The 21274-nt window shown below is 44.3% G+C and overlaps 1 protein-coding gene across 1 annotated transcript; it reads left to right on the forward strand.

Annotated features, from left to right (window-relative positions):
- The first annotated feature begins 592 nt into the window (after positions 1–592).
- Positions 593–20309, forward strand: pdcd7 (programmed cell death 7). The gene is made up of 5 exons (XM_056278995.1): positions 593–1827; positions 2315–2453; positions 9251–9481; positions 19285–19372; positions 19673–20309. The coding sequence occupies exons 1-5, from the start codon at positions 685–687 to the stop codon at positions 19803–19805; spliced, it is 1734 nt and encodes a 577-aa protein (XP_056134970.1). The 5' UTR covers positions 593–684; the 3' UTR covers positions 19806–20309.
- Positions 20310–21274: the final 965 nt, after the last annotated feature.

Genomic DNA, 21274 nt, shown 5'->3' on the forward strand with positions numbered 1-21274 from the left:
ATATTTGGGATGAGGTGCCAAAGCGTGTTTTTGTTTAGGATGTAATTCTTTATTGTGTTGAATGAGTCAAAATCACACATATTTAACCCGTCATGTTTATAAGGACTGCATAATACTTTTCTGTGAAGATACTGGACCTTGTTTTTCCAAATAAACTTGAATAAGAGACTGTCAACGTTCTTGACAAAAGAGTTTGGAGCCTGTAAAGCAGAATAAACCAGGCGAGATAAGCCTTCAGTTGTGCATAAAGGACCCAGACAGCGGTGCGGTGCGGTGCGGTGCGGTGCGGTGCGGTGCGGTGCGGTGCGGTGCGGTGCGGTGCGGTGGCTGGTGTATCGGGGGCATGCATGGCCTTCCTGGTTTGGGTTTTGTTTTGTACACTGTGACGCTGCTCCCCCACGTCTGTCGAGTCACGTGTTGGAGATGCAGCGATACATGCACTTAACGAAGAGGAGGGTACTGCGGTCTACTTACAACCACACGATGGCGACAATACAACGCTAGGAATGCTAAGCTACCGTTACAAAGAAGGAGAAGAAGTAGTGCGCGCTGCATCCGGAGGATATGACGTCACCCATTGTGTCTTCGTTGAACTAGGAAAACCCAGCAGGTGAAGACGCGTGAGGGGTCGTTCCTCGACGGAACGCGGTGCTAGTGATGCCGTGGTAGCTACGCATTGGGAAAATGGACAACTCGTTTCACCTCCCGCCTTCAAGCGGCCAGTCTCCGTACCAAGAAGCACCGCCAGGGCAGTCTGGGAGCGACACCTCGCAGGGTAACACGCCGAACAACCCTTCACATATACGTTGGTCGTCGCAGAAAGATCCTGCTAACACTTGTCACCAGTGGGAATTTCCGCCGGTGCCACCTGCTGCAGGATATAGCAGCCACCCGCACGGATTCCGACCCCACTTACCGCCACCACCTCTGAGATTAGAGAGTTATGGAGCTTGTCACATGGCCCGTGGATTTCCCTCTGATCCACCTGGCTCGTCACAACCCTTCAGCCAGCTTCCCCCCACAGTCGGCACTTTTAGTCCAGATCTCTATCAAGGTCGCTACAGTTCACAAGCCTGCACACAGGCTGGACCACCAAATTATTGGCTGGGTGAAATCCACAGCACTATGGGAGCCTCGGGTATACAAAGCATAGGTCAAAACTCGACAGCAAACCTTAGCTCAGGTCCACCAAGTAGTCAGTATGATCATCAGCCAGTCATAGATCCAGACCCAGGTTTTAGACATCAACATAAAAATGCGTCGAAAGACTATGGTGGCCCTCTCCATTGCTACCCATCCTTTTCTCAGTGGGTTCAGGACAGTAGCCATGATCCTGTCAAAGCAGCGGATACACAATCTGTAGACGAAAAACCTGTTCAGAGGAGACAAGATGAGCAGTGGATCAAACGTTTCCTACAAAAGAAAGCCTCAAAGATTCAAGAGCAGAGAGAACCGTACTCAAAGATATCGGCGCCTCAGGTACGAGACCTGCTTCATGGTGCTTTTCACCTGGTCTCAAAGTTGTCACTCGCCTGTGAAATCCTAAAACAAAACTTGGAGAATGAGAGTGTTTGGGCTGATTCCTATAGAATGGCACTGAGTGTGAAGCGAGAGCTTCAAGACAATCTCAAAGTACTGGATGACCATGAATGTTTAGATTATTTTAAAAGAAAACTAGCCTGTATTGGTAAGAGGAGAGCACGGCAACATAAAAGGAAACTGCTACAAATGGAAGATGAATCTGTGGAAAGGAAAATTGCAGAAAAAGAAGCAGTTATTGATAAATGGAGGATGAAGCAAATTCATGAAGTAGAGGAGAAGAAGCGGGTAAGTGGATTTGGCTCAATATGCAAGATTATTTAATGGTGGCATGGCTCAGGAGGTAGAGCGGGTCGCCTAGTAATTGGAAGGTTCCTGGTTCGATCCCCAGCTCCTCCAAAGAGCATGTCGAAGTGTCCTTGAGCAAGACACTGAACCTCTAACTGCTCCTGATGGGCAGGTTGGCACCTTGCATGACAGCCTCCACCATCAGTCTGTGAATGGGTGAATGTGAGGTGTACACTGTAAAGCACTTTGAGTGGTCAGTAGACTAGAAAAGCCCTGTATAAATGCAGTCCATCTACTGTTTACCATTATTTTCTGATGTGCAAAACTTTTCAACAGTAGGTGGCATTGGGCACCCAACAGAAATGTAACATCTTCATCTAGCTCACAGTGTGACACATAATCTATATTGTAGTTATTTGCCATCTAAATTCTAATTCAATGCAAGAGTCTAATATTATGTGGTAATGTTTGTTTTAATATCCATTAGGAACAGGAGCTTAAGGTGGCAGCAGACTCTGTTCTCTGTGAAGTTCGAAAGAAACAGGCAGATGTGAAGAGAATGCAGGACATCCTCAGGTCTTTGGAGAAACTGCGTAAACTGAGAAAGGAAGCTGCATCCAGGAAAGGTAATAATTGCTATTATTATTATTAGCTCGGGGCCTCTCAGAATAAACAAGTGTAGAGGATTGGTCGAACTGGGCATAACACCGGCTTGTCACTGGCTCGCTTGACAGCAGGATACATGTCGCGGTATCTTGGCTTCATGACTGGCCTGCTCTGGAGCAGCTTATATATAGGATGTCATATTTGTCATAAAGGGAAAATTCACCAATTTTCAAACTTATGTATGTCTTATCTGTGACAGGGATAGCACGTGGAAAGCACCTGTAGTTACGGAACTGTATCTCTGGAGGCAGTGAAGCAGAGTTTTTTTTCTGGCCGCAAAGTAATGTATCGTGACGTCAGCTGGCGGCGTGAAAACCTACAGCCTAGCAGGTTTTTTTAATATCTAATCTGCTCTAAAGATGCAGTTCAAAAAACCATCATTCTGTCAGCTAAGCCACATTTCTGATAGTGAAAATGAGGTCCTACCGCACTGGTGCAGAGGACTTTATGGACGGCATTACTGAAGGTTGCACACAGCAAATCATTCAGGTATGTGTAGGCACTGTGGGAAAGACTGAGCAGGACAACACCGATTTCTCGGTCAATATAGTACACAGTGAGGATTTTATTGCTTCAGTCGAATACATTACTCATCAGTACTGATTACACCTAATCAAGACCAACGGTGAAATTTCCCTTTAAATAGACGAAAAACACCAATGTAAGCAATACAAAAATGTGCACATGGATGCACAGATAGTTTAAAGGGCAGCTGTTTTGGTTGCTTAGAGACCATTAGGGCGGAACTGATGTGCCTTATGGTTTCTCATATCAGAAATGTTTTTCCTTACAGAGGGAACAGTCAGTTTATAAGGTTCTTGTTCCTTATTTCACTAAGTCAGCTTGTATAAGCCACAGCATTGAACTGTGTTGATGATGAGGTAGTTATTAGCCTGTTAGCTAATAACTATATCACTGTGGTGATAGTGAGGCAGTTATTGGCCTGTTAGCTAATAACTATATCACTGTGGTGATGGTGAGGCAGTTATTGGCCTGTTAGCTAATAACTATATCACTGTGGTGATGGTGAGGCAGTTATTGGCCTGTTAGCTAATAACTATATCACTGTGATGATGGTGAGGCAGTTATTAGCCTGTTAGCTAATAACTATATCACTGTGGTGAAGATGAGACAGTTATTGGCCTGTTAGCTAATAACTATATCACTGTGGTGATTATGAGACAGTTATTGGCCTGTTAGCTAATAACTATATCACTGTGGTGATGATGAGACAGTTATTGGCCTGTTAGCTAATAACTATATCACTGTGGTGATGGTGAGGCAGTTATTAGCCTGTTAGCTAATAACTATATCACTGTGGTGATGGTGAGGCAGTTATTGGCCTGTTAGCTAATAACTATATCACTGTGGTGATGGTGAGGCAGTTATTGGCCTGTTAGCTAATAACTATATCACTGTGATGATGGTGAGGCAGTTATTAGCCTGTTAGCTAATAACTATATCACTGTGGTGAAGATGAGACAGTTATTGGCCTGTTAGCTAATAACTATATCACTGTGGTGATTATGAGACAGTTATTGGCCTGTTAGCTAATAACTATATCACTGTGGTGAAGATGAGGCAGTTATTAGCCTGTTAGCTAATAACTATATCACTGTGGTGATTATGAGGCAGTTATTGGCCTGACAGCTAATAACTATATCACTGTGGTGATAGTGAGGCAGTTATTGGCCTGTTAGCTAATAACTATATCACTGGGGTGAAGATGAGACAGTTATTGGCCTGTTAGCTAATAACTATATCACTGGGGTGAAGATGAGACAGTTATTGGCCTGTTAGCTAATAACTATATCACTGTGGTGATGATGAGACAGTTATTGGCCTGTTAGCTAATAACTATATCACTGTGGTGATGGTGAGGCAGTTATTGGCCTGTTAGCTAATAACTATATCACTGGGGTGAAGATGAGACAGTTATTGGCCTGTTAGCTAATAACTATATCACTGTGGTGATGATGAGACAGTTATTGGCCTGTTAGCTAATAACTATATCACCGTGGTGATGGTGAGGCAGTTATTAGCCTGTTAGCTAATAACTATATCACTGTGGTGATGGTGAGGCAGTCATTGGCCTGTTAGCTAATAACTATATCACTGTGGTGATGGTGAGGCAGTTATTGGCCTGTTAGCTAATAACTATATCACTGTGTTGATGGTGAGGCAGTTATTAGCCTGTTAGCTAATAACTATATCACTGTGGTGAAGATGAGACCGTTATTGGCCTGTTAGCTAATAACTATATCACTGTGGTGATTATGAGACAGTTATTGGCCTGTTAGCTAATAACTATATCACTGGGGTGAAGATGAGACAGTTATTGGCCTGTTAGCTAATAACTATATCACTGTGGTGATTATGAGACAGTTATTGGCCTGTTAGCTAATAACTATATCACTGTGGTGAAGATGAGGCAGTTATTAGCCTGTTAGCTAATAACTATATCACTGTGGTGATTATGAGGCAGTTATTGGCCTGACAGCTAATAACTATATCACTGTGGTGATAGTGAGGCAGTTATTGGCCTGTTAGCTAATAACTATATCACTGGGGTGAAGATGAGACAGTTATTGGCCTGTTAGCTAATAACTATATCACTGGGGTGAAGATGAGACAGTTATTGGCCTGTTAGCTAATAACTATATCACTGTGGTGATGATGAGACAGTTATTGGCCTGTTAGCTAATAACTATATCACTGTGGTGATGGTGAGGCAGTTATTAGCCTGTTAGCTAATAACTATATCACTGTGGTGATGGTGAGGCAGTCATTGGCCTGTTAGCTAATAACTATATCACTGTGGTGATGGTGAGGCAGTTATTGGCCTGTTAGCTAATAACTATATCACTGTGTTGATGGTGAGGCAGTTATTAGCCTGTTAGCTAATAACTATATCACTGTGGTGAAGATGAGACAGTTATTGGCCTGTTAGCTAATAACTATATCACTGTGGTGATTATGAGACAGTTATTGGCCTGTTAGCTAATAACTATATCACTGTGGTGAAGATGAGGCAGCTATTAGCCTGTTAGCTAATAACTATATCACTGTGGTGATTATGAGGCAGTTATTGGCCTGACAGCTAATAACTATATCACTGTGGTGAAGATGAGACAGTTATTGGCCTGACAGCTAATAACTATATCACTGTGGTGAAGATGAGACAGTTAATGGCCTGTTAGCTAATAACTATTTCACTGTGGTGAAGATGAGACAGTTATTGGCCTGACAGCTAATAACTATATCACTGTGGTGAAGATGAGACAGTTAATGGCCTGTTAGCTAATAACTATATCACTGTGGTGATGATGAGACAGTTATTGGCCTGTTAGCTAATAAATATATCACTGTGGTGAAGATGAGACAGTTATTGGCCTGTTAGGTAATAACTATATCACTGTGGTGAATATGAGGCAGTTATTGGCCTGTTAGCTAATAACTATATCACTGTGGTGAAGATAAGGCAGTTATACGCCCATTTCACTCCGCGGCCAGCTTTAATTTTCTTTTAAACCAAGTGGTGGGAACTTAGCCACGCCCCCTTCTTACTCAATCTAAAATCAATGCAGCCGGGGCCAGCAGCAAACATGGTTTGGACTACCAACCTCGAGCACCTACCGTCATTTACCACAATATGAAAACTAAGCTGGATCTTTTCTTTTTCGAGTACTTTCTGCCTCTCCTGTGCCAGTGAGGAGAGACACACACACAGGGCTGTATTCAAAGAAGCTGTTTAATCACAATAAAATAAAAAATAAGATACATTTAATTTTTATACTGTACATTCAATATTTATACATTAGATTGTCCCATCTACAATATTTTCATTCTTTGTCCTTTAACTTTAACAAAACTGTTGGTTCATTTTAAACTAAAATATGTTCAGTCAACTGTAATTCTGCTGTAGCAATAAACTGGAACTCGCTACCAACTCAAATCATCAATTGTTTACTAAACTAAGATAGTAATTGCTCATCTCAAGGTGTGGGCTAAAAAATGGGACTGTACTGAAATGAAGTTAAATATGTTTCAATCTATCTAAGGTTTGTGTGCACTATTTTCTTGTCAGCTGAATTTAACAAAGGTTTAAAACAGTGGTCCCTGAAAATGTGTTAGGAGAGCACACACTGTCCCCAGTTGGTTGACTGTTCCACTTAGTGAAAGGGGTATGACTCCATCAAAAATGTTGTACTCCTGTATGCGTCTTATTGACCGTTCGACGTGTATTCTCAAGCCAGCAATACTCTGTGTGTCTGTGAGCTCATCACAGCTTAACTGTCCACTTGGGCCTAAAAATGCAGGGATGACAAGTTTTACATCTATTTCATCGAGCAGGTCTTTGATAAGGAAGCCCTTATCGGCCATGACCTCATCACCTGACTCTAAGAGGTCCAGAACACCTGACCTCTTAGTTATCTCCTTATCAGAAATACATCCTGTGTATAGATTACTTACCAGGCTAACTGACCCTGAGGGAGTGATCCCAATTAGGGATTTCAGTGTAGTGTTACTTTTATAATGGGAGTATGTCACGGTGTTCAAAACCTTCCAACTAGCTGTCTCGATGCGGATCTCTGTGCAGTCTAGTATCACTCTTGTGTTTGGGTAGAATTCCCTGAATACTGGTGGCATTAGCTCGTCTACTGCTGCTCTACTAGGCCATATTGGGAGGGTCCCTAACATAAAGAGCAAATAGTTGGCCCACGTCGTACAGTTCCTGCTGACTGTGGCCGGCGACACATTGAATCGTACAGATAAATCCAGAGCAAAAAAGCCCTTCCTCACACGGCACAAGAACAGGAAAAACTGATCAATCAGCCATAAATGCTCTGCATGGAAGCCAGACACAGAAATGTGTTCTAGGTTATAGCCGTTCCTTTGCATTTGAGTCCATTGCACCATGGACTCTGCAGTAGGCTGTAAAGCTAGGAAGAGTGCTTTGAGGGTGTGGTAATCCTTAAAACTAGTGTAAAACCTGATCAGATTGGGCGCACACTGGAAGCGTTCTAGACCAAAACACTCACTTTTCAGCTTTTTATTTTCGTCCTCCAGGAAAGCGATGTGTTTCTTTACTGCGTCAAGCTGGTCTTCCACAGAAAGGGGCTTCACGTCATAGTCATGATCAGGTAGAGTCGCCCAAACCTCACTGGACACATGAGGATATGTCATACATGTGGGAAGCAATATAAATCCACACATTTTCCTGTTATCAAGATGATGTGTCAGAACAGAGCTATCCTCTATTGAAAGACTAGTGAATATATATATATATATATATATATATATATATATATATTATACAACGCAGTAATCTACATGTTTGAAAAATTGTATTGTACTGACAGTAATAACTCACCTATCTCCCTCATGTTCCTCTTCATCTTCTTCCGCTATTAAGCCACCAATGCGACTACAAACAGGAGCAAACATTTTTCAACGTCAAACTTCTGTCTCCCTTCTAATGTTTTAGTCACAGTGAAACTGGTCACCCCAATATTATTTAACTGGCTGTACATGGTGCAACCTCTGCAGCTCAATGCATACAGTAGGCCTACATGTACATAATGTCTGTTGCAATAATAGCAGGAGGAGTAAACATTTAGCCATATGGCATCTTAATGTGTCAGTTGAATTTAGGATGGTACACGGTAGTACGACATGTTGCTTCCAGCAGTGTTTTCAATGAAGTAAGAAGGGGGCGTAGCTAAGTTCCCACCGCTTGGTTTTTTTCAAATCCAAGATGGCCACGGCGTGAAATGGGCGTATTGGCCTGTTAGCTAATAACTATATCACTATGGTGATGATGAGGCAGTTATTAGCCTGTTAGCATTCCCACTATCTGCAGTTTGCCTCCAGCCTCCTCTCTACCGAGCCTGGGAAAGACCAGCAGTGTTATGTTTTGCTGATGCGGTGTTTTGTAGTTTCAGGTCTTGGTTACGGTTTGTACTCTTTGCTAGTACCAACACTGTCCTTCAGTGTTGAAGTGTTCATGATGACAGTGACGGTGTGGGCTGAGCGAGTTCATGACACCAGTTACACATTATCTGTATGGTTTTTAACTTACTCTGATGAATAAACGACTTACCAAATACTAAAAGACAGTCATGTTTAAACTTCGCTGGGGAAGACATTAGTTACAATGTGCTGTAGTAAATTTTTTTAGCTGGTAATCAAACCCTTTACTGAATGAAACTCAAACATCATGTTTAAAAAAACGTATTCCGTGATTAGTTTGCTGTTTTTGCAGAAAGTGAGCGTGTGCTGTAATTCTTTCTTCAGTGTTTGATGACATTACACACAGATGCAAAAAGTGAATTCAAGCATCCCTGACTAGTCTGTACAAGTGAGCTCATCTCTTTTGCCATGCCTGCATACCCCGTTCACACTGGGTCTTTCAAAACGGCTTAGAGGTATGAAAACAGCCAAGAGTGACATTTCCAGACTATCTAGAAATGTCACTGTTGGCTGTCGAGTGGATAGGCTTTTTGCTCACTTGTGACAACACTGGCAGCAAAGTGCCGTTTTGTATCTGTCCAAGTGGGAGAGTACTGCCGGCGTCGTGTGTGGCTGCCGCTTCTCCCTCTCGTAGCCCCCCTTCCCATCCACCCCTCTATGTCTGTGTTGTGTTTATCTGTTGTCTTGTTTCACCCCGTTTATTGTAAAACGACTTTGAGTATTAGAAAAGCGCAATATAAGATTGATTGATTATTATCTGACGTGAGTTTCTGTGCTCTGCCAGGTATCTTCCCTGACAAGGAATTAGACACCATGTTCATCGGACAGTTGGACAAACTGAAGACTTTAATCGGGAAGAGGACGTCCGTGTACTTGGCAGAAGAGAATGCACTCCGAGTCATGCTTGAAGGAGAGCAAGAAGAGGAGCGTAAAAAAGACCTGGAGAAACGAAACAATAAGGAGAAGGAGAGACAACTTCAGAGAAAAAAAGAGATAGAGACCATGCTCTTTGGAGGTAATAATGCATTTGGCCGTGTGTGTGTGTGTGTGTGTGTGTGTGTGTGTGTGTGTGTGTGTGTGTGTGTGGATATCACAGGGTCGGGTCAAAAAGTGACAAAGCAGCTGAGTAAGTTATAAATAACTTGCAGAAATGTGTGCAGTAGGCTAGTGCTTTACTCGTCCACCTTCTCTTCCTCTCTCTCTCTGTCTCTCTCTTTCTCTCTCTCAATTCAGTTCAATTCAATTCAAAGGGCTTTATTGGCATGAAAGTTTTATAACAGTGTTGCCAAAGAATCAAAAATACAGTTTGAACGGTACACAACAACACTAATAATGAACATCAACACACCATTGTAACGATCAATAAAGAAACAATAACACAGCCATAACAATAGAGAAACAGAAGTAGATCAGAAGGTTGAGCATGGGTTGTGAGGAGACTACAGCTGTCATGTGTTGTGCTGCTTGTCTCTTAGGCTGGGACATGACCTGATATATCTCGCTGCATCTATGAGCTGACACTGTTTTCCCCAACTACATGTTGCATTGTGGTCTGGTCAGAGTGTGTCCAAGTCATTTTGGTCTGGTCAGAGAGTGTGTCCAAGTCTTGGAATTTACATTTAATTTTTGTGAAGAATTTTGTTCTTAAGTCTTCGTATGTGCTACATTGTAGCAGGAAGTGTTGCTCTGTTTCCACCTGTCTTTCTGGACAGAGTTGACGCAGCCTGTCTCCTCTGGGCAGCAGGTCTGCCTGTGTCAGCCAGTCTCTATGGCCAAGCTGTGATCACTGAGTCTGTATATAGTCAGTGTCTTTCTCAGTTTCTGATCGGTCACGGTGGTCAGTAGTCTGCCATTGTTTACCGTCTGTTTAGAGCCACATAACACCGAAGTTTGCTTTGAGTTTTTGTGATAGATGTCCAGTGGTTAATGTAATTTTCTTTTTCTTTAGCTATAATTTGGTTGGGCCAGGTTGTGTGGGGGCTGTCCTGATGACTTGTGCTGGTGGCTGAACTGAGCCTCAGGACCAGCTGGCTGGGGGGACTTCTCTCTTTGTTCTCCTCTTGGTAATTGAGAGCTTTGTGATGGTAGAAGTTGGGGTCACTTGCTTTTAGGTGTTGGTAGAATTTAATTGCTCTTTTTTGCGTTGTTATTAACAGGGGAAACTGGCCTAGTTCTGCTCAGCATCCATTGCTGGGCGTGTTCCTGTGTACTCTGAGAATACTCTTGCAAATCTCTGTGTGCAGGGTTTCGATTGGGTGTTTGTCCCATTTGTCAAAGTCTTGATTTACAAGAGGACCCCACACTTCACTAACATATAGTAACATTGGTTCAGTTATGGATTTGAATATTTTGGGCCATGTTCTAACAGGTATGTCTATGTTTGAAGAATTTTCTATAGTGTAGAAAGCCCTTCTTCCCTTGTCTCTGAGATCCTTAATAGTGAGATTGAAATTTCCTGTAGAGGTCATTATTAGCCCCAAATATTTGTAGCTGTGTGTGTGTTCTATGTCAGTGTAGCCTAGTAAGAACATGTCTGTGAATGTTCTCATTCATCCAGGTCATGGTTACCCAAATGAATTGAATCGAGTGCAACTGGACTTGGTATATATCCGTGAAGACGTTTTGCCTCTCATGCAAGAGGCTTCCTTAGTTCGTGCCTTTCTGACTAGACCAAGGTAGTCTGACTAGCTTGGTCTAGCTTGGTCTCTTTTGGTCTCTCTCAGACTAGCTTGGTCTAGTCAGAAAGGCACGAACTGAGGAAGCCTCTTGGATGAGAGGCGAAACGTCTTCATGGATATATACCTAGTAAGAACCTATTTGGGTTTCCCTGACACTCTCTCTCCCTCTTTCTCTCTGTCTCTGTCAATTCAATTCAATTCAGTTCAATATTTGCTTTATTGGCATATCATACGTTTGTGTACATATTGCCAAAGCATGTAAAACAACAACGCAACAATGATTATAATAACAGCAACAACAACAGTAGCAATAGGTGCCGTCACCCACTGTCTCTCAGGTTGTGGCTGGAAAATATAAGTCTTGCTGCAATGCTCACCGCTGGCCCCCCTCCCAGGACCACCTGCAACTTACCTGCGTCGTCCATTTCCTGGTACTCTGGAATCACATGTTCCAGCTCCTTGACAAAAGCCCGTTGCTGTTTTTAACGTGTCACATTTAAGGAGGAAGTGCCCCTCTGTCTCCACCTCATCTGTCATGCACTGACCACATGTTCGTTGCTCTTTTGGCAACCAAGTCTTTTTGTGTCTCCCCTTTTCAATGGCTAGACTGTGGTCACTGAGCCTGTATTTGGTGAGGATCTGTCACTGCTTCCTGTCTCTGACAGTTAAGAGGTATTCTTCCAAATCATAGTTTGTTTTTAGGGCCCGATAGACTTCTAGTTTGTTTTGAGTTTCGATTTCAGCGGTCCAATGTTTCAAATAATTGTTCTTGCTTTGTTTTATAACCTGATTTATCCTCATGTTTGTTTGTTTTATAGCTGATTTATCCTCATGTTGGCTTGTTTTATAGCCTGATTTATCCTCATGTTGGTTTGGAATGCAGTGCTGGCCTGAGGTTGGTTGGTCTTAGTATTTGTTAAAGGGTTAGTGAGTCTCAGAGCCAGCTGCATCAGGGGACTCTTTTCGGGGTTCAGTTCTTGGGTTTTAAGAGCTTTAGAGTACAATGTATTTGTTGGGCTTGTATTTAAGTGCATCCAGAAATTTAGAGATCTTTTTTGTACATTTATCAATAATGGAAACTGGCCTAATTCTGCCCTACATGCGTTGTTTGGTGTTTTCCTTTGTATTTTCAGAATCATTCTACAGAATTCAGCATGTAGGGTTTCTGCTGGATGCTTGTCCCATCTAGTGTAGCTGGAAAGACTGAGTGGACCCCATACCTCACTTCCATATAGCGCAATGGGCAGAATTACACTATCAAACATTTTGCACCAGATGGAGATTGGTATATCAATGTTAAAGAATTTATTTTTAGTTGCATATAGAGCTCTGCCAGCTTTTTGTTTTAGGTTATTCACTGCCCTGCTGAAACTCCCCGATGCTGTAATAATTAGACCAAGGTAAGTATACTGCATCCTATGCTCTAAGGTGATGCTACTTAGAGTCAACTGGTATCTATTTTCCTGACATCTGGGCTTCTTCTGGAAGATCATTACTTTAGTGTTTTTTGGATTTATTGCCAGGGCCCAGTGCTGGCAATAGTCCTCAAGCAGGTCTAGTAGTTGTTGCAGCCCACCTGCGGCTGGTGACAACAAAACTAGATCATCTGTATAAAGCAAAAATTTCACTTCCATGTCATACAGGGGGAGACCTGGGGCTGCAGACTGTTCCAGCTGCACCACCAGTTCATTAATATACCTATATACATCGGTATATTAAAGGTATATTATGTATATATTAAACAGTGTCAGGCTAAGTCCACAGCCCTGTCTCATCCCTCTATTCTGAGTGAAGAACTCCGTGTGTTTGTCTCCAATCTTAACTGCACATTTGTTGCCCGAATACATTGACTTTATTATGTCATACACTTTACCCCCTACACCACTTTGTAAAAGTTTATAGTTATAGTACTTCATGCCAAATAGAGTCGAAAGCTTTTTTGAAGTCAATAAAACAAGCAAATATTTTTCCATTTTTGGTTTGATTCACATTTTCATTAATGAGGGTGTGTAGAGTGTAAATATGGCCCGTAGTCCGCTGATTTGGGAGGAAGCCAGTTTGACCTTTGCTCAGGACATTGTGTTCGTTAAGGAAGGTTAGAATTCGATTGTTCAAAATGCTATTAAACACCTTCCCCAGACTACTGCTCACACAAATGCCTCTGAAATTATTGGGATCCAATTTGTCTCCATTTTTATGAATAGGAGTTATAAGCCCTTTGCTCCAGATGTCAGGAAAATATCCCGAACTTAGAAGGATGTTGAACAATTTGAGTACTGCTCTTTGCAGCTCAGGTGTACTGTTTTTAAGCATCTCGCTTCTGATGCTGTCAAGGCCACAAGCTTTATTGGGTTTTAAGGAGTTGAGCTTCTGTGCCAGTTCTTCTTGTGTTATTGGAAAATCCAGTGGGTTTTGGTTGTCTTTTATAGTGCATTCGAGCAACCGTAATTTTTGTTTGATCAGATGTAATTGGAATTTGAGTGTTCTTGTTGGATTTCCGAATAGATATGTTCAAAATGATTTTTCCAAATTCTCCATTTTGGATAGGCAGGTCTTGTGGTTTTGTAGAGCTCAAATTATTCCACATTTCCCAGAACTGGTTTTGATTCAGGGAATGTTCTATTTCCTGTAGGGTTCTATCTACATGGCTTTGTTTGTTCATTCGTAATGTGTGTTTATATAGTTTTAATGTTTCGCTATATTTCTTTCTTATATCCATATCTTGAGGTTGGTAGTGTTTCAGGTTTGACAATTTATGCAGTTCTTATATTTTTACAATCGCTGTCAAACCATTTTTCATTTTTAGGTTGTTTCTTTTTGTTGTTGTTGGTCCTTGGTAGGGCTATGTTTGCTGCCGTCTGAAAGATATAATTGATTTCATGGACAGCTTGGTTGGTACTGTCCTTATTAGTTTCAAACGGTTTGTTAATGACGTTAGTAATCATATTAAGTAATTTGGATGAATTCAGGATATTGATAAATTTTTCTGCACTGTCTGGAGCCCATCTGTAGGTCTTACTAATTTTGAACAGCTTGCTGGGCTCCTCTATAGGCATTTGAGTCAGGTTAATAGTTTTGAAGAAAATCATAATTTGGTCATGGTCAGAAAGAGGAGTTTGTTGTGACAGTGAATGCGTTGAAGGAGGTGGGGTCCATGTCAGTTATTGCATAGTCAACTACACTAGCTCCAAGACCTGAACAACATGTGAACCTTCCCAAAGAGTCTCCTCTGATCCTACCATTAAATGTGTACAGGCCAGAGGCGCGACAGAGGTGCACTAGCTCCTTACCAGCCTTGTTCACAGTACGGTCGAGGGAGCTCCTTTTAATGAGGCTTGGTGAGAGGTACAGGGAATGTTGACCAGACACATGTCTGTTACCCTGAGGGTCAATGGTATCACTTATTGAACCTGTTCTTGTGTTAAAATCGCCGCACAGCAGCACATTTCCCTGGGCCTGGAAAAGGCTTACCTCTTCATGGAAGTTTCTTCAGGAAATCCTTATCATAATATGGAGATTCAATTGGGGGAGAATATAGAGCACAGAGATAGATATCTTTGTTTGATATGCCAATTTTATTGCTGAGTTTTATTCTGCTGTGTTTTGAGGCAGTGCTGATGGCAGCCTGGTAGGTTAGCTTCACCATCAGCTGACTGAGGGGTCTTTTTTCTGGGTTCAGCTCTTGGGTTTTTAATGCCTTGAACGGAAGGGTGTCTTTTAGGTTTGAATTTAGATGCATCCAAAATGTTATTGCCCATTTTTGGATGTTTAACAGTAATGGGAAACGCCCCAGTTCTGCTCGGCAGGCCTTATTTGGTGTCTTCCTTTGAACATTTAAACATTTTCTGCAAAATTCAGTGCACTCTCTCTCTCTCTCTCTCTCTCTCTCTCTCTCTCTCTCTCTCTCTCTCTCTCTCTCTCTCTCTCTCTCTCTCTCTCTTTCTCTCTGTCTGTCTCTGTCTGTCTCTGTCTGACACACACATGCATACACTAAAGCAACTTGATTTTCGGTTTGTGATTGTGGTTTTGGTCAGTGCATGTATTTCAGAGTGTTGAGGCTTCTGTACGAGATTTTTCCCTAGGTGGTATCCATAGCTTTTGTTTACAGCACTGAAACTCCTTTTTTTTTTTTTGGTCAGAAAGAAGATGCGACCACAGACTTAGTCAGAGAAAAGTTAAAGCCAGGCTAATAGGCGATGCCTTGCAGTCACTGTATTATGCGCTTTTCCGGGGTCGCGGTGGCAGCAAGCTAAGTAGGGCACTCCAGACGTCCCTCTCCCCAGCAACGCCCTCCAGCTCCTCCTGGGGGATCCAAAGGCGTTCCCAGGCCAGATTGGACATGTAGTCCCTCCAGCGAGTTCTGGGTCTACCCCGGGGTCTCCTCCCAGTTGGCCGTTCCTGGTAAACCTCCAAAGGAAGGCGCCCAGGAGGCATCCTAATCAGATGTCCGAACCATCTCCACTGGCTCCTTTCGATGCGAAGGAGCAGCGGCTCTACTCCGAGCTCCCTCCGGATGTCTGAGCTCCTCACCCTATTTCTAAGGCTGAGCCCAGACACCCTACGGAGGAAACTCATTTCAGCCGCTTGTATCTGTGATTTCACCCTTTCGGTCACTACCCAGAGCTCATGATCATAGGTGAGGATTGGAACGAAGATGGACTGGTAAATTTAGAGCTTCGCCTTCCAGCTCAGCTCCTTCTTCGCCACAACGGTCCGGTACAACGTCCGCATTACTGCTGATGCTGCACCAATCCGCCTGTCAATCTCCCGCTCCATCCTACCCTCACTCGTGAACAAGACCCCGAGATACTTGAACTCCTTCACTTGAGGCAACAACTCATCCTCAACCTGGAGAGAGCAAACCACCACTTTCCGGTAGAGAACCATGGCGTCAGACTTGGAGGTGCTGACTCTCATCCCAGCCATTTCACACTCAGCTGCAAACTGCCCCAGTGTGCACCAGAGGTCGTGTTCTGATGAAGCCAACAAAACCACGTCATCTGCCAACAGCAGAGATGCAATTCGGAGGTTCCCAAAATGGACACACTCCTCACCTTGGCTGCGCCTTGAGATCCTGTCCATGAATATCACAAACAGAATCGGAGACAAGGGACAACATTGGCAGAGTCCGACTCCCACCGAAGACATGTTTGACTTTGTGCCAAGAATGCGGACACAGCTCTCACTTTGATTATACAAGGACTGGATGGCTTGTAGCAACTGCCCCGGTACCCCATACTCCGGCAGTACCCCTCACAGAGTGCCCCAGGGTACACGGTCTTAAGCCTTCTCCAAGTCCACAAAACACATGTAGACTGGCTGGTCAAACTCCCATGCCCCCCTCAACACTTCCACAAGGGTAAAGAGTTGGTCCGTTGTTCCACAGCCAGGATGGAATCCGCATTGTTCCTCCTGGATCTGAGGTTCAACAATCGGTCGGAACCTCCTTTCAATCACCCTAGAGTAGACTTTCCCAGGGAGGCTGAGCATTGTGATGCCCTGAACATTGGAGCACACCCTCTGGTCCCCCTTTTTGAATATGGGAACCACCACTCTAGTCTGCCACTCCACAGGTACTGGCCCCGACCTCCACGCGACATTGAAGAGGCGTGTCAACCAAGACAGCCCAACAATGTCCAGAGCCTTCAGCATCTCAGGGCGAATCTCATCCACACCTGACACCTTGCCACCAAGGAGCTTTTTAACTACCTCAGAGACCTCTGCCAGGGATATGGGTGGGGCTTCCCCTGAGTCTTCAGACTCTACCTCCTCCACTGAGGACGTGTTAGTCGGGTTCAGGAGCTCCTCAAAGAAGTGTTCTTTCCACCACTCGACAACATCCCCAGACTGGGTCAACAGTTCCCCTCCCCGGCTGAACACAGCCTGAGTCAAGCCCTGCTTCCCCTTCCTGAGTCGCCGGATGGTTTGCCAGAACTTCCTTGAAACCAACCGAAAATCCTCCCCCATAGCCTCACCGAACTCCTCCCACACCCGAGTTTTTGCTTTCGTGACCGCCGAAGTGGCAGCCCTTCTGGCCTCCCGGTACCTTTCTGCTGCTTCAGGAGACCCCTGGGCCAACCAAGTCTGAAAGGCCTCCTTCTTCAGCCTGACGGCTTCCGTCACCACCGGTGTCCACCAGCGGGTTCTTGGGTTGCCGCCTCGACAGGCACCGATGACCTTTTGACCACAGGTCCTGCCTGCCGCATCTACAATAGAGGCTTTGAACATGGCCCACTCAGACTCCATGTCCCCATTCTCCCTCGGGATACACGAAAACTTCTTCTTGAGGTGGTAGTTGAAGACCTCATGGAGAGGGGCCTCCGCCAGACATTCCCAGTTCACCCTCACTACATGTTTGGGTTTGCCAGGTCTGTCCGGCTGCCTTCCCCACCATCTGATCCAACTCACCACCAGGTGGTGACAAGTTGACAGCTCTGCTCCTCTCTTCACCCGAGTGTCCAAAACATACGGCCGCAGAAAACCCAATGAATTTACACCAGCAGAGTTACAGCACCTCGCCCGGAAAAGGGAAACCGGGGCCCGCCCTGGAGCCAGACCTGAGAGGGGAGCTCGTTGGCGAGCGTCTGGTGGCCAGGCCTTGGCCCATGGGGCCCGCTCAGGCCCAGCCCGAAAAAACAACATGGAGCCACCACCCCATGGACCCACCACATGCGGGGATGAGCATTTGGGTAGGGTGCAGTGCAGGCCGGACAGCAGGCAAAGGCGGGGACCGGGGCATGCCAACTTCCGGCATCGCAGATTGGTCCTCGGGATGTGGAATGTCACCTCTCTGGCAGGGAAAGAGCCTGAGCTGGTGCGGGAGGTGGAGCGGTACCAACTAGATATAGTTGAGCTCACCTCCACACATAGCTTGGGCTCTGGTATCAAACACCTGGAGAAGGACTGGACTTATTACTTTTCTGGAGTTGGCCATGGTGACAGGTGCCGGGCGGGTGCGGGGATACTCACAAGTCCCCGGTTGAGCACCACTGTGTTGAAGTTCTCCCCAGGGAATGAGAGGGTCGCCTCTATACGACTGCGAGTCGCTGGGGAAAAGGCTGTGACTGTTGTGTGTGCTTATGCACCGAATAGCAGTTCGGAGTATCCGGCCTTCTTGGAGTCTCTGGGTGGTGTCCTGGATAGGGCTCCGCCTCGGGACGCTATACTTCTGCTGGGAGACTTCAATGCACACATGGGCAGCGATGGAGAAACCTGGAGGGGTGTGATTGGGAAGAACAGCCTCCCCGATCTGAACCCGAGTGGTGCCTTGTTATTGGACTTCTGTGCGAGTTATGGGTTGGCCATAACAAACACCATGTTCAAACATAAGGTAGTTCATAAGTATACTTGGTACCAGAACACCTTAGGCCGAAGATCGATGATAGACTTTGTGGTCGTATCATCAGATCTGCGGTCGTGTGGGTGTGTGTATTACAAATCTCTGACCCGCGCATCACTACTGTCCACCTTTACCACAAACCTTTGCTTGTACTTGTGACTCTCAAATCAGCTCATGAATATTAATGAGAACTAGACCACTTCCTCACAGGTTTTGAGACAACAGAGAACAATTATGGATAAAGGTACAAAGAGTGAGAGAGTGGGCATCTGGGTAGCGTAGCGGTCTACTCCGTTGCTTACCAACACGGGGATTGGCGGTTTGAATCCCCGTGTTGCCTCTGGCTTGGTCGGGCGTCCTTACAGACACAATTTGCCGTGTCTGCGGGTGGGAAGCCGGATGTGGGTATGTGTCCTGGTCGCTGCACTAGTGCCTGCTCTGGTCGGTCAGGGCACCTGTTCAGGGGGGAGGAGGAACGGGGGAATAGCGTGATCCTCCCATGCACTATGTCCCCCTGGTGAAACTCCTCACTGTCAGGTGAAAAGAAGCGGCTACATGTATCAGAGGAGGCATGTGGTAGTCTGCAGCCCTCCCCGGATCGGCAGAGGGGGTGGAGCAGTGACTGGGATGGCTCGGAAGAGTGGGGTAATTGGTCGGATACAATTGGAGATGAAAAAGGGGAACCCCCCCCCCCCCCCCCCAAAAAAAGCGTGAGATTATTACTCTGTGAGGTCTGGCTTTTTCTCCACTGGCATTAGGAATATTTCCCTGGCATAATTTATTCTTCTTGTCTTTTCACAGTTGAGATGCATGCTGATCACCTCCTACGGCCTTTCAGAGAATACTACACACAAGCTGAGTACTCATTACCCGCTTTACTGCAGATAAGGTTTGCATCATCTTTGATACTTCTTGCTTTATTGATTAAAATAAAGAAAATAGTATTTCCACAGAACTTTTCAAAATGACATTACAAAGTACTTTACAGCGATATGAATGGTCAGTGACTGCTGACCCTAAAAAAATGAAATTACAGGTACTATGTGGAGGGTTTAGTGTTTGATTAAATCTTTTTTACTAATTATGCCATTCCAATGGTTTAATTCTTTGAGTTCAGTCCAGTGCCAAAACAATGTTCATGTTGCATTAGAATGAATTCTTCTACAAGAACTTTTTTTTTTCTTGCCAGGAGAGAGTGGGATGTCTTTTTGACTCCTGTGGACCACCCAGATGGTACTGAGATTCCTCAGGTATGGGTCATACCAGAGGCCCCATCAGACAGAGCCTGGGCCTCAGCTCTGGATGAAGCCGAGTCAACCTGATCGCATGTATTCAGAGACAGTCTGAGTTCGGACACAGACAGCTTGTTTACTGACTGAGTGCTAAAAAGACTTCTTTGACAAGATGTAAAACTAAAACTGCTTCTCTTGCCTGTCCTGGTGAGGATGATGGCCAGAGTCAAGTTGCTATTCAGATAAGAAAGTGAAACAGGAGCAGTTGGGGTACAGCATTTCTTATGACGAGTCCGGGATCCCAGCACCCATACTCCAGCCTTCTGTAATAGTGCCTCTCAGCTCGCATGTGCAATGTAACACAGCTTGCTTTGTGTTGGGATGATTCCACTTCCTGTAGCTTATTAACTGGGATGCCACATGTCAACATGTTGAGGCTTGTAGTGCAGTATACCAGAGGCTGGGTCGACACCTGTGCTTGGCTTTGTTGAGTGAATTCATTTTCCAGTTCCTGAGTTGTGTATATACACTTAGCATCTGTTGAATGTTTATTCCCCACCTTTTGTGAACACGCTTGTAAAAATATACTTTACTCCCAGGAAATACTTATTTTGGCATGCTAATTTTCTGGATTAACTGTATAAATTTAATGGTTTTTTACCCAACATCGTGACTTACAACATTCAGCTGAGTAAGATTAGACCCAAACGTTATCAATAACATGACTCCAATTGACTACATCATTAAAATATACACAGGGAAAGTAGTTGAGGAATAGAAGAATACAGTAGGTTAAATCAAAGTGTTCTTTTATGAACAAGACTTAGCAGAGGAGGCTAACAGGTCTGTTCCTCTACACGTCTCACTTATTCTATTTGCCTACTTTGCCTATAAAGGACGGATGCAGAGAAATTGATGAGATGTGAAAAAAGAGGATTTACGCCTTTATGTGTGGGACGTAAATGTGAGATTTCCACCAGGGGAACAAGTCTAATAGCGGTGGTGATCATACTTAATACATTCACTGTAGTGGTTGGGAATGTTGCAGGAGAGGAAAACATAGCTGGATTAACACATTTGCTCAGTTTATCTGAAAAAGAAAAGTTATGTTTGGAATACTGCATTGTACTGATTTAGGAAAGCCGACAGAAATAATTTGTCCTGCTACAGATGGAGTGTTGGAGGAAGGTACTTCATGTTACCGCAGTATCTGCCTCAGCATCACCTTGCATTCACCAGTACTTTCACACATCACAGATCAATGGAACTCATACTAAAAGTACACAACCACAAGAATTCCCAAATATTTCTCTTACTGGTCACAGTAAATGTTTTTTTCTTCATGTAACTTCCACACCTGCAGCCTGGGCCTGAAGTAGGTGCAACTTGTTTTGAGGGCTGTTGTGTGCCAATGTGTGTTTGCAAGGCAACTTAAGCTTCTGGGTTAAGTCAGTTATGTCAGTGGATTAGTGGTTCAGGAGGACTAAGTCCTCACACACATCCTTTACTTTTGTTGTCAGTCTCAGTGGCTTCACATTACCATCGCAAGCACGCATCTG

Source organism: Lampris incognitus, chromosome 4 (assembly GCF_029633865.1).
Source record: "Lampris incognitus isolate fLamInc1 chromosome 4, fLamInc1.hap2, whole genome shotgun sequence".
In the NCBI taxonomy this organism is placed as follows: domain Eukaryota; kingdom Metazoa; phylum Chordata; class Actinopteri; order Lampriformes; family Lampridae; genus Lampris; species Lampris incognitus.

Excerpts from the sequence above, each read along its gene's own strand:
- pdcd7 (XM_056278995.1), top strand. The coding sequence starts at position 685 with ATGGACAACTCGTTTCACCTCCCGCCTTCAAGCGGCCAGTCTCCGTAC. Across the intron at positions 1,828-2,314 it reads AAGTAGAGGAGAAGAAGCGG|GAACAGGAGCTTAAGGTGGC; the intron begins GTAAGTGGATTT and ends AATATCCATTAG. Across the intron at positions 2,454-9,250 it reads GGAAGCTGCATCCAGGAAAG|GTATCTTCCCTGACAAGGAA; the intron begins GTAATAATTGCT and ends GTGCTCTGCCAG.